A 13749-nucleotide genomic window follows, 5' to 3' on the forward strand; every position below is an offset into this window, starting at 1 on the left:
TTTTTAAAATTATTTCTGAGAAAAAAATCTCTCTCAAAATACTTTGAAAAAAATCTCGAATATATATTTTTTGCTATCAGTGTGAAAACATTTTCTCTAAAAATAAAAAGTGTTTCTCTCAAAACGCTTTTCTTTGCTCTCGATGCAATTTTTTGCTCTCGTGTCAGGATTTTGCTTTAGCTGTGAAAATTGTGTCATAGGCGGGGCCACGTTCTTTTTTTTTTCCTATTGGAACGTTCCTATTGGCCAGTCGGGTGAGCATCGTCTTAGGCTTGTTCGACTTGAACTGGCGCTGCACAGACCGATCGGTTGATGACATCAAAGTACCGCGAGAGCGATTCAAAAGCATAAGGAGCCGTCTGCTCTCTAATCGCTCTCGCGGTACTTTGATGTCATCAACCGATCGGTCTGTGCAACGCTGGTTCAAGTCGAACAAGCCTATAAGGCTTGTTCGACTTGAACTGGCGCTGCACAGACCGATCGGTTGATGACATCAAAGTACCGCGAGAGCGATTCAAAATCATGAGGAGCCGTCTGCTCTCTAATCGCTCTCGCGGTACTTTGATGTCATCAACCGATCGGTCTGTGCAGCGCCAGTTCAAGTCGAACAAGCCTATAGTCTTAGGAGTCGAACTGAATCATTACACCATTGTTCGCGTTCGGTTCACCTAGATAGATGCCGTCTCTGCAGATGATGACACACACACAACTCGATGGGTAGCTGGCTGAGCAAGTTCAGCATCACTGAAGATTACACATTAAACAATAGCACTCATGCAAGTTTACCTAGCATGATGGCTAATTAATAATTAGCTTTACTAGCGATTAGCAAGCTAATAATATAATACACATTCATTCATGAATATGAGTGCTATTTTTAATGTTTAATCTTCAGTGATGCTGAACTTGCTCAGCCAGCTAACATCCAGTTGTGTGTGTCATCATCTTACCCAAACATTGGAGTGTCCGTGCTCGACTTAGAGCTTAGATCAGGCCCAAAAAATCAAGCCCGATCCTACCCGAGCCCGTGCACGTTGTGTCCGAGCCCAGCCCGACGCATTAACAATAATTATGAGCCCGAGCCCGATTTAAACCCGAGTCCCGACCATTTTAATACGTGGGTCGTTATAACTGACGTTCTCAACTACTTTCTATGTTACTTTCTCCTCCTCCTCTGTTCTGCACCTCCAAATACTTTCAAGTTAGCCTACGTGTCGCCATCATACACATCAGCATAAATGCTCCTGATAAATTATGTGTTATTAAAGCATTAACACACAAACCACTGTTATAACATAAAATCAAGCAGCTATGAGTGCATGGTTTGGCATGACTGAATGCGCGCAAAGTGCGCTCCCTGAAAAATCCCTAAAGCTGACATCAGTTCATCGCGATCTCACACATCTCTGTTATTATCAATGACGCTGACTGCACAATGAATCTTTCATAATATATACACTTTGTTTGTTATAATTAGAGGATTTGCCAGCATACAGAATTCAGCTCTGAACAAAAAGTCCGTTTTGAGCAGTGAGGGGAGACTATCTTAAATGCTTCTGATTGGCCATTGCGTTCAAGAAATCAACACATATGTCTGTGATTGGCTACATCGCTCAACGCTGCAAACATGTTATAAAACAAAACTCTGGCCTGTAAATCATTTGTATTTTGTTTTAGTTGTTCTTGTTGTTTTTCTGCAACAGATGAATAAAAATGTATTAGTTTTTATGTTTTATTCATTGATATTTCTAGTTTGCGGGAGTCCCACAAATCGTTTTATTCTCCCGGAACCCACACACACAGACAGAGTGAGTGCATTACAGCCCGCGCCCGCGCTCGCACTCGGCCATCAATCCTAGTCCCGCGCCACACTCTCTTGCGTTGGGAGTGCACGTCTCTAGATCAGAAGCCCGGCCTGGCCCGAGGATGGTGACGGGAAATATCGGCCCGAGGTCGGGCCTGGGCTCGGGCAGAGAATCTAAACTCTAAGGCAGAGACTGCATCTATCTAGGTGAACCGAACGCGAACAATGGTGTAATGATTCAGTTCGACTCCTAAGACAAGACGATGCTCACCCGACTGGCCAATAGGAACGTTCCAATAGGAAAAAAAGAACGTGGCCCCGCCCATGACACAATTTTCACAGCTAAAGCAAAATCCTGACACGAGAGCAAAAAATTGCATCGAGAGCAAAGAAAAGCGTTTTGAGAGAAACACTTTTTATTTTTAGAGAAAATTTTTTCACACTGATAGCAAAAAATATATATTTGAGATTTTTTTTCCAAGTATTTTAAGAGAGATTTTTTTTCTCAGAAATAATTTTAAAAAATTCAAATTTATATTTTTTTATGTTCTATGAGAAAATACTTTCTCTCAAAACTTTTTTTAGTCTCAAATATTATTTTTTGCTATTGGTATGAAACTTTTTCTCTCAAATATTCTTTTTTCTCTCATGAAATGCTTTTTTGCTATCAGTGTGATAACTTTTTCTCTCAAACTTTTTTTTCTTCTCTCAGATCATTTATTTTCTCACATGTAATAAAGACACATTTCTAGCTCCATAGAGGAGGAGCTGTCAATCTAGAACTAGTGGACCAATGGTGACGCTTAAGCCCGCCCTAATTTACATGAAACTCGAACTGCAACATTTGGAAGGGCAAGCCCAGAACATGGAAAGGAGAGCGAAGAGAAATACAGCACAAGCCTACAAAAAAATAAAGTATGAGCAGAAAATGAAAGAGAGCGCAAAGTAGGCTACAGAGTAATAAAAACCAAGGAAAACATCATTTTAAAGAAAGCATGAACACAAGTTTAAGTTTTGTAAAAAATATTTTTTAATGTGTTTAAAGTTTTTTATGCTTGTTATTTTTTGATTCAGGCTTATTATATTTTGATCCGTGGCCGCATACATTTGGCGGGAATTTGATCCCATACTATACGGCTAAAGTTTTAAGGCTGCATTTGTTGAACACAGCAGAGTTAATTTGTACTATGTATTAATTCTTTCATAAATTAATAGACTCATTTGTTCATACATTGTGTAAACATCAACACTAACACTGATGGTATTTATTGCTTTGTGGTTTTCATAGCACAAAGTACATAAAACAATTAAAAAAATGGGAAAGGGTAATAAGTAAATCAAATCATTAAGTATAGCCTACAATATTTTTTTGCAAAGTAGCATAACATAGGTCTAGACTTTTTCCTGCAGGCAGCAGGTTAAGCGAACGGTATCAGGTTCCTTATCAGTGCCCGACATGGTAATCCAGAGTTAAGTAAAATGGGTGATTTCTGGGAAATCCCTGCCTCGACTGAGCGAACTCAACCCACACATTTGGTGCATACTTTCACTTTCACTTGTAGCAGCATCATTATTCTCAGAGAGCATGTCGGATAATGATTCAGAATAACAAATTTAATGATGGGAGGAGCCTCAACCTAACGGGTTTGGGCAGTTTATTAAGATCGGTACAGTCGCTTTCTGCTGTTTAAACAAAAAATCTCTTCGCTAACGCCACACAGTCTCCTTTGCTCCATCTCACTTTTAATAAGGTATTAAACATTCAGATTTAATCTTTTATTTGTACGTATGAAGTCGCGGCAATTACTTTGTTTTACTTTTGTTTTTATCTTGCGTTTTGTTGTTGATGTTTTTTCAAGTCATGGCGTATGGCGGGCTCACGTCCGCTCCGGTGTGTCTCATTGAAAATGATGAAAATGGGAAGCTGTGTGTTAGGAAACAGGCCAAAGACATTCTGGATGGGATCAAGGAGCCGGTGGTGGTGGTGTCTGTGGTGGGACTCTACCGTACGGGGAAGTCCTACATCATGAATCGCCTTGCAGGACAACAGTCCGGTGAGAGAAACTGCTGTATTATGTTGTGCAGTAGGGTGGGTACATGGACGCACGGTACATGGACGTACGGTAAATTAATGTGTGTTAAACAGTAAGCCAACTGCATTAAGATGGGAACATTTATACATGTAAACAATTATAAATTACAAATATAAGTTAGAATATTAGTAGTGAGAATAAAGGGTCTATATGCTAATTGTGCTCTGGACAATTTATTCAGATTCATTCAAATGAATTTCATTTACCTTAAAGGGATAGTTCACCCAAAAATGAAAATTCTGTCAGTATTTACTCACCCTCATGTTGTTCCAACCCCGTAAGACCTTCGTTCATCTTCGGAACACGAATTAAGATATTTTAAATGAAATCTGAGAGCCGGATCATTCCTCCATACTCCTCCAGAGGCTTCTTGAGGGATTGAACTTGCCGGCCTCGTAAAGTTATTAAAGACATCGTTAAAATAGTCCAAGTGACTACAGTGGCTCAATCTTAAGTTTATCAAACAATGAGAACACTTTTTGTGCGCAAAAAATAAATAAAAAAAATAACGACTATTTGAACTATTCATTTCCTTCTCTCTGGGCCTAGAGTCAGGTTACTAGTTTAACAGCGTGTGATCTGTTGTTGTACGTCACACGCATCACACACATGACCAGCGTCGGCCAATAGTGAGCCTATGTGTGACGTAGCTCTACGCAATTACACTAGTTTTAACTGACTAGAGGCCCAAAGAGAAGGAAATGAATAGTTTAAATAAAGTCGTTATTTATGTTTGTTTTTGCGCACAAAAAGTATTCTCGTCGCTTGATAAACTTAATATTGAGCCACTGTAGTCACTTGGACTATTTTAACAATGTCTTTAAAAACTTTTCGAGGCCGGCAAGTTTCAATCCCTCAAGAAGCCTATGGACTAGTATGGAGGAGTGATCCAGCCCTCAGATTTCATAAAAAATATCTTAATTCGTGTTCCGAAGATGAACAAAGGTCTTACGGGGTTGGAACAACATGAGGGTGAGTAAATACTGACAGAATTTTCATTTTTGGGTGAACTATCCCTTTAAAGGGACATTGTTTAGGAATTTCTCCCATCTAGCGGTGAAATTGTATTTTGCATTCAAACGAATTGTGCTCTCCAGCGTCTCGCTTTTTCAAATGCGTGTTGCATCTACGGTAGCTGTTATGTACCAAAAAGCTATAACAAACAATGCAAGAACAATCATATGCTCTATTAAAAATATATTCTTATAGAATTTCTAGGTTACAAAAAGTAAACTTACAAACCTTGTTTTTAGCGGCTTCTCAATTTTATTCAATAGCTGCTATTCATCAAAGAGCCTTTTAACTATAAATGTTCTACTGTCTATATAATAAAGTACACAACCAAGCAATGAAAAAAAGAATGCCATTTAGACTGTAATATTGACTTAGCCTACCTGTCGAGGAGAAAGCAGGCAACTTCAGCTTCTCTTTTGAAATCTTTCTCCTGCATTATCTCTTTCCACCTGGAAAAAGCTATCCAGACACTGACTCTTGTTTTTTGTAATCTCCGGTCACGTTTCCTTTTACGTTCAGTTTTGGACTTTTTTGGCGACAAGGATTTCTTCTCCTGTGGCTCGGCATATGTATGCCATTAAAAATAATGCAGTGCAGCCTTTTAAACTTGCCGGGGTAGTGACAAGCGCCTCTTACTGCTCTGCTCCTCCGTTTCTGGTGCTTTCAGTTACGTGACGCTGGCTCTGAACAAAAACGCGTTGTGGAAACGCGTTGGCCTAGTACTTTTTGACCCTCTCTGCTATTATAGTTTTTCAAGATGGCGGAACGACATGGAAGCCACCGTGGACCTACCCGTCACATGTATATAAAGATAATAAATGCTTCATTTACGAGGATAAGTCAGATAATTGGCAGAGGTATTTGTACACCATTGAAGACAAACTTATGAATAAAAATATTGATTTTAGATAATAAAATACCTAAAAAACTACACATGGTCCCTTTAAATTAAAATGTATTAACACAATATTTTGTGGGGCATAAAGTAAACAATTTTACAGTGAAACAACCGTCCTGAGTTTGATGTAAAAGTATAAAAGGTGCACTCAGTAAAACCTCCCTGACACTGTTGTTCACAGAATAAATTGATCATAACTGACCGAATAAATCATTTCAACAATGGCATCTGCAACTAAAAACTGTGATTATACTTTGTAATAGTTAACAATATTATAGGTCAATCAGTAATGATTATTTTGGTTTCTCCTATTTCTACTGAGTAACTAATTACATCTTCACCTGTGACTCATGTTGTGCCTGATCTTGGCCGGAATGCATCAGTGTGTATAGTGTTTTAGTCATTTTTAATGTTTATAGATTGAGTCATGATGTGAATAAAGGCTTTTGGATCTTTTTTTTACATTATTGATATTCAGAAAACATTTGTCAGGTTGTGTTACCAACATGCAGGAAACCATTTTGTGACAATTATAAAACCGGAAATGATATCACAAAAAGGTTTTTGAGAAACATATAAAACCAATGTGAATAAAAATATTATATTTCTTGAGTTCTGGAATGGCGAGTAGATTTAAGGATTTGTTTTTCATCTTGGACATCCTTATATATCATTGTGATTTTCTCAGGCTTTGCTCTTGGCAACACTGTTGAGTCAAAGACTAAAGGCATCTGGATGTGGTGTGTCCCTCACCCCAATAAAAAAGGACACACCCTGGTGCTGCTGGACACAGAGGGACTGGGTGACGTGGAGAAGGTGAGGAGGAAGACCACACTCCATCCATAACATTATCTCTATAGTCTGCCATCACCTTGTCTTTTGCTTTCACTTTCCATTGATTAGATGTGAAAATTCACTGCATAGAATTATTTAGACATTACACTTCAGTTTTAAAGAGAATAGTCTTTTACTAGTAAAGGTAACTAAGTGGCCACTTATTCTGTAGCTGACGGACTGTTTATGTTTCAGGGGGATGAGAAACATGACACGTGGATCTTCTGTCTGGCTGTTCTTCTCAGCAGCACTCTAGTGTACAACAGCTTAGGGGTCATTGACAACACGGCACTGGAAAAGCTGCAGTATCCTTCCATCCTCCATGCACATTCACTTTAATAAAATAATTGAAAACACTCTCTCATAACATTAGTGTAATTCTTCCTGAACAGCGCTGAATATAGCTACGTTACAGAGCTGACGGAGAACATTCGTGTGAAGGCAGAAGTGAGTCGAGACAAGGACGAGTCAGAAGATTTCATGCGTGTGTTCCCATCGTTTGTCTGGGCTGTTCGTGACTTCACTCTGGAACTGAAAAAGGGGGATGACCCAATAACCTCAGATGAGTATCTGGAGAGCGCACTGAAACTCAAACCAGGTGAGAAAAAGAGTTGACATTAAACACATACAGTACATACTCTTTTACCTTCAGGCAAAAATGTCATCACAGACATCACATTTTGTCCTGTTGAAAACCTTATTATAGACCAGCTTGAACTAGATAACAGACACCCAAGATGGTTTTACAGCTACAGTGTGCAGCTAGTGACATGCTAGTCATTATTGCAGAAATAGTCTCCAAACACAAGATTTCCCCCCAAAAAATCTCCAAACTCATTCCTCTGGCTGAGCTTAAATTGGCCCTCGTAATATAATACAGTGGATGTTTAGATGTCTTCCTTAAGGCGGGCATACACTGTGCGATTTTCCTCCGATTTTGAGCCGAATTCTGACTCGTGCGACTCTTTTTCGAGTCGGGCCGATTTTCAGCTTTAAGTCGTGCGTAGTTTGTCGTGCAGTGTTGGTGCAGTGTACAGGGAGAAACGAGAGGCGATAACCTCTCCCGATCGGCAATCGGATGGTCGGATGCATTTCTAGCATGTCAGAAATTTTGGTCGCTCCTCGTGACTATATCGCACAGTTGAAGCAGAGCTACGAACGGATTGCCCTAAACTCAGTGTTTTTCCCTCACTGCGCCTGCGCGAAAACAGAATTTTAACCATTTCAATCTGCAGCAAAAAAAAAAAAACTAAAAGAGGGAACTCTTTAAGTTCTGTAGTTCAAGCTAGCTACCAATTACTGTTGCTTACCTCCAGTTTTCCCAGTTATTACCCACGTCTTCCAAGCCATCTGCGATGTAACACCTTGCCTCTTTTATTAATTTGTTAAACAATGTTTTTGAAATAAACCTATTTTTAATTTTAATTGATGACTAATTATTGCAGTGTTTGGACATATTATAGACTGTTAATATAGTTATATGCCTATAATTCATTGTAAGCGACCTAAATGTTTTAGACAATTTTCAATGAGGATCCTCAATGAATTATAGGCATATAATTATATTATTATTATTTTATTATTCCTCGTGGAGTAAGCTTCTATGTAATATTTTATTATCCTCACAGCGCATTGATGTGCTGTAAAATGATTGCGTGGCAAATTAATTATAATAGCAGATCAATTTAATAATAAAATTAGCCTTCCCTAATACAATAATACTAATAATAATTTAATACATAAATTGGAAGTGCTAAATCATCTTGATATTGATAACTGATGCTTGTTTTGACAATATCTCTGGATGCATGATATCGTCTACCAAACCAGCACGGGGGTTTATCGCACATATTTCACACTTATAGTTTGAGCAGTTAAGTCGCAGCTCGACGTTCGGACTGTATAGTGTGAGCACATAAATCCTGAGGTTTGGCTTCACATCGCATGCGATTTACTCGTTCAGTGTGAGTAGGAACCTTGCTGAAATCGCACAGACATCGCACAGTGTATGGCCGCCTTTATCTGCCGCCTTTATCTGACTTTATCTGTGATTAGGAAGAGTTTGAAAATGTGTAGTGTTGTTGGGATGCGTTTCAATTAGCTTCCTACTGTAGCCCCCGAGCTTGGGAATTAGTATATCGTGTTCGGGCACTGGTCAGGGCCGGGTTTCCCGATAACGATGTATCTTAGCTCTTAAGAGCGCTTTCTATTAATGCAAAACAGTGAATGAGAACAGTCTGTGGCTTACATCATTAGCTGTTTATTGTTAAGTGATTAATTTACACCAAAACTAAAGATTTTGGAGATAAAGCCTTTATCTCCGAAAACATTATTTTTGTCTTGCATTACATAATGAACTCAGACAAACTAAGGATTGTGGGTAATTGAAGGACGTGAAAGATACACTTAATGCATCATTCAAAATGAGCAGAGTGAAGAATGAGAAATGAAGGCTGCCTTCCAAGGATCCTTCAAATTGAGATGTGATGATGATGTGGCATCTGAGATATGCAGCTTTACTTGGACACAGTCTTCTGTTTGAGAAGCACCCATAACGTATACAGTATATATTATGATTCCATAATTATGTTATTAATAATTATCTTCTTTTAGGTAGCTCACCTCAGACTGAGAAGTTTAACCTGCCCCGCCGCTGTCTGCGTCATTTCTTTGCGGTAAGAAAGTGCTTTGTGTTCCCTCGGCCGGCTAGTACGCAAAACATGTGGAGAATGGAGGAACTGACCGAGAAAGATCTGGATTCAGAGTTCCTTGAGCAGGCAAAAACTTTTTGCCGTTACATTTACGACAACGCAGAGCCAAAAATCGTCTGCGGAGGCCGTACAATTACTGGAACAGGTGTGTGCTGCCTTAGAAACCCTTAGAGAGACTGTGTATAAAAACAAAAAGACTTGGCTGAACTATCGAGTCGTGTTTCCTGACAGCTCTGGGGAATCTTGCTGAGGTTTACGTAGATGCGATCCGCAGCGGGAAGGTTCCATGTCTGGAGAACGCGGTCGTGTCTCTGGCTAAGATCCAGAACGTCCGTGCAGTGGAACAGGCCCTGGAGTCCTACATGACCGAGATGCTCATTATGGCTCAGCTTCCTATGGACCCTACAGATCTGTCCAACATCCACACAGTCGCAGAGAAGAAAGCCATTGAAGGTTTCATCAACATGTCCTTCAATGACAATGACCAGATCTACCAACAAGAGCTCATGGTAAAATTGAAATCTTGTTGTGTAATATTTTGTATCTGCATATAAGCCGTAAAAATTAGCTAGGTTTAGCTAACATTTCGTACATTTAAAGAAAAGTTCCAGGTTTAATACAAATGAAGCTCCATAATGATGTCAACAAATGATGTCAGTATAACTTAACTTGCATTAGTATTGAACCTGAGTGCTTTTGAACAGAAAACTCAAAAGAGAACTATCACAAACTCCTCCTTTTCTTTGGCAAAATTTGCTATATTATCTGAAGAAATACATGCACAAAGGCACCTATTAAAAGATATTGCAGTCTGTTTTTAAGATTTACATTTTCCAGTTCCAGTTTTCCAGAAATTTTCATCAAATTGAAAATAGTAATCTTTAAATGGTGTACATATTATGAATTCAGAACAAAGGTGAAGTATTTCATTAAAGTATATCAACCTTTAAAACTTTGTAAACGTTTTATTTTAAAGTACAATTTAGTAAATGCAAACAATTTAAATGTTACAGTTTTCATTTGGAATGCTATGCTTATTTAATATAGTGTATTATGTGCATAGATTCAAATAATGGAGATGCAAGCCAGACAGCAACATAGTGTCGGCCCAGATCCGTGTGGAATCCACGTGTGCCAGATGTTGGCCGGATCTGGGGCAACACTATGTTGCTGTCTGGGATTGCATGTGCAGTTTATCTCAAATATTTTCTCTCTCTCTCTCTCTCTCTCTCTCTCTCTCTCTCTCTCTCTCTCTCTCTCTCTCTCTCTCTCTCTCTCATTGCTTCTCACAATTCAGAGGAAGATTCATGATGAATATCAAGACATGTGCCTGCAGAATCATCAAGCGTCTCACATGCAGTGTGAGGCTGTTCTGCGTGAGGTGTTTGATGCACTGGAAAAAGGCATTTCTGACGGATTATACCTGAAATCTGGAGGTTATCGACAGTACAGAGACATGCTCGCACAGCTGGCTAAGGAGTACAGAGCAAGAACACAGTCACAAATAATGGTACAGAACACACATGCACTCTTTGCTTGCGTTTTATTTTTTTCTGAATGGTCACAACAGCATGAAATAGCACTGATAAACATCCGTAATGCTGATAAAGATTAAAGATAGCACGACAACAGCTAACAGTCATGAAACTGAAACACGAAAAATTCTATCATTTAATTACTCAGGTTGTTCTAAATCTGTGCTTTAGTTATTTTCCTTAAAGCATAAAATTAGAAATTTTGAAGAATAATTTTTATTCAAACAGTATGTAATAAACACAACTGTCATACTTGAAATAGGAAAAAGCAAACGAACACCATGACTTATGTGTTAGACTCGATATTCCAAGTTATGCGATATGATACGGCTTCACAAGATATGGAAAATGGCGCACAGGTAATCTGGGCAACTTTTATGGTACTTTAATGATTGTTTTTATTTTAGAGCTTGAAAGCCATGGTAACTAAGAACTTTGTATAAAAAATAGCATTCCTCTTGGAAAAATGACACCATGTTGGTTTGTAACAACATGAGGGTTAGTAAATTATAAAAAAAACTTTAAGTCTTTTAAATATTATTTGTTGCTATCAAACAACACTCCCATTTTTAAGAAACATATATTTTGAATGATTAGGAATGTTTTGTTCACAGTGTGAGGAAGTGTTGAGTATGCATTTGAAAGCAAAGGAAGAGGTTGGAAATATGATTCTACAAGCCGACGAATCTCTCAGTGCAGCGGAACAGGAAAAAGAGGGTACAATTCAAATCATCTGCATACTTTTCTGTCAAACAAGGCTCTCAGTGATAGACTGTACAATAACTTCAATCAGCGCACAGAACAGAAACAAACAGATTTTGTGATTAACTAATAGCTGCAGTAGCTCACACTTTCATTATTAATATTATATATTTATCGTGTGTATGTGTATTGTCTAGCTGTTGGGTCAGAATGAGTAAACTTTCTCTTTTTCTATACAGTGCAGAGATTAAAGAATGAGATCTTAGAGCAGCGGCAAAGAGGCCTAGAGGAACAGAACAAGTTACAAGAGCAGGCGTTTAAAGACATGCAGAGAACCCATGATGAGCATTTGAATCAGATCATTCATCAGATGGAGAGAGAGCACGAGAGATTAAGGAGAGACAATGAACGAGTCCTGGAAGCCAAATTGAGGGTAAGAACAGGACACTCACTCTAAAAAGTCTCACATGTTTAATGGTGTGCTTAAAGGAGAACATTTTGTGAACTGACCAATCACAGTTTAGTATGCAAATCGATGTAAGAAATACATGAATTTCATCATAAACTCAGATGAAGTTGTAATTATTGCTGTTGGTGGCCTATTTTTGAATTTGGGAGATTTTAAAATAAAAAGAAAATTGATTAAGGGTTTGATTAGAGTCTGTACATTAAAGTGTGTGTTGGTCTGAATTAATTGCAAGGTGTAATGCTCAAAGTTAGAGGAATATTCAATGTAATGTTTTAGGCATACCAATATATTGTGCTTTCAGGCACTGTAATGAATAAGGGGAAGACAGAATTTAATTTAGCAGCACTTCAGCAAATGTATAATTTAAGTATAATACATACTGTCTTTTAATGCATATATACAGAACAAACAAATGTAAGTAATGTAGAACATATAAAATGTTTATATGCTAAGTATATAGAATATGAGCGATTCTCTGTAGCAGTTTGACTTGATGTTTTTGATATGCATGTTTAGATGTATTGTCTGTGTTTTTGAAGTTTACTCAATGTGCTTATGGTCAAGATTAGGATTAGACATTCTTTATTCAGATGCTGTTTGTGTTGCAGGAGAAGGAAACTCTTCTACAACAGGGCTTCCAGCAGGACGCTGCCCGGATGCAGAGTGAGATTGAAAGCCTGAAAGCTGACATGAATAAACAGGAGACGTCCCAACCCTCCACGACGAGCAAGATTTTGGATGGTATCGGCACTGCGGCGACTCTCTTCTTGCCAGGCTTTGTCCCTAAAGTAGCTGGGTTTGGTCTATCCTTGCTCTCAAAACTGTTTTGAAAATGGATATACATTATTCGCACAGACTCTAATTTGATTCAGACTAATTGTGTCTTGCACGAAATAACACATTATGACAAATTAGTTAAATAATTTATATAGTAGCACACAACTGTATTCCACCCAATAGAGCTTAAAAGTAAGCAAGAGCTACTAAGCGATTTGAGTGTAACAGATTTTGTAACAGAGTGTAACAGAAAGCTTCCATAACTGAAGTCCAAACACTTTTAAAGGATGACTTTTGGTTGCAATTTGGTTCAGTGTAAGAATTTACAACCATAAATTAAACTCAATTAAAATATACTAGAAATTATGTAAATAAAAAAAAATACTTATTACTTATTTTTAGGCAGTCTCAAAATATTTGGACTGCTACAAAACAAATCAGACTAAACTACAACTTATATGGAGTATTTTATTTAGGTTTTAAAATATCAATATGTATGTTTGAATGAATTTGTTTAAAAAATGCAATAAAAAATATCTGTACCATTCCACATCTGTGAAACGGTACTTAAAGTATTATGCATTGTTTTAATACAAAGCATACAAAGTTCTGTCTAATCTGTGCCAACAACATAAGGACAACAACTACAACCATTCAGAAGCTGAATTTGTTATATAGCAACTTAAGCATGTTGCGTTTTAAAAAGGCTTCACAATTCATTTTTAGGTATGACTGTGTTTTTATGGAACAGTCTCTCCAAGTAATGTTCATCACAGACCTTATTTTATACATCAGCTATTCTAAAAATCAATAGGAAATTCCTGAGAACCCATTAAAAATGTATATCATGATGGCGCGATTCAAATGTTACATGCGATCATTTCTTGTATTCTAAATCCTCACCTTTGTTCA

At 37.9% G+C, this 13749-nt stretch overlaps 1 protein-coding gene across 2 annotated transcripts; it reads left to right on the forward strand.

The window, feature by feature from the left end:
- Positions 1–3307: 3307 nt before the first annotated feature.
- On the forward strand, positions 3308–13412 carry gbp2 (guanylate binding protein 2). 2 transcript variants are annotated; one of them, XM_077221921.1, is made up of 11 exons: positions 3308–3555; positions 3664–3858; positions 6498–6625; positions 6839–6948; positions 7048–7241; positions 9257–9499; positions 9586–9863; positions 10652–10864; positions 11504–11606; positions 11831–12024; positions 12669–13412. In XM_077221921.1, exons 2-11 carry the CDS (start codon positions 3666–3668, stop codon positions 12888–12890), a joined length of 1878 nt encoding a protein of 625 aa, XP_077078036.1. In that variant the 5' UTR covers positions 3308–3555; positions 3664–3665; the 3' UTR covers positions 12891–13412. The 2 variants fall into 2 exon arrangements, with proteins under 2 accessions (XP_077078036.1, XP_077078035.1); XM_077221920.1 differs by lacking the exon at positions 3308–3555 and having other exon boundaries at positions 3573–3858.
- Positions 13413–13749: the final 337 nt, after the last annotated feature.

This window comes from Siphateles boraxobius, unplaced genomic scaffold, assembly GCF_051911475.1.
Source record: "Siphateles boraxobius isolate OS27281-9 unplaced genomic scaffold, OSU_SipBor_1 86, whole genome shotgun sequence".
NCBI classification, from domain to species: domain Eukaryota; kingdom Metazoa; phylum Chordata; class Actinopteri; order Cypriniformes; family Leuciscidae; genus Siphateles; species Siphateles boraxobius.

Excerpts from the sequence above, each read along its gene's own strand:
- gbp2 (XM_077221920.1), top strand. The coding sequence starts at position 3,651 with ATGTTTTTTCAAGTCATGGCGTATGGCGGGCTCACGTCCGCTCCGGTG. Across the intron at positions 10,865-11,503 it reads GAACACAGTCACAAATAATG|TGTGAGGAAGTGTTGAGTAT; the intron begins GTACAGAACACA and ends TTTTGTTCACAG. Across the intron at positions 11,607-11,830 it reads AGCGGAACAGGAAAAAGAGG|TGCAGAGATTAAAGAATGAG; the intron begins GTACAATTCAAA and ends TTTTCTATACAG.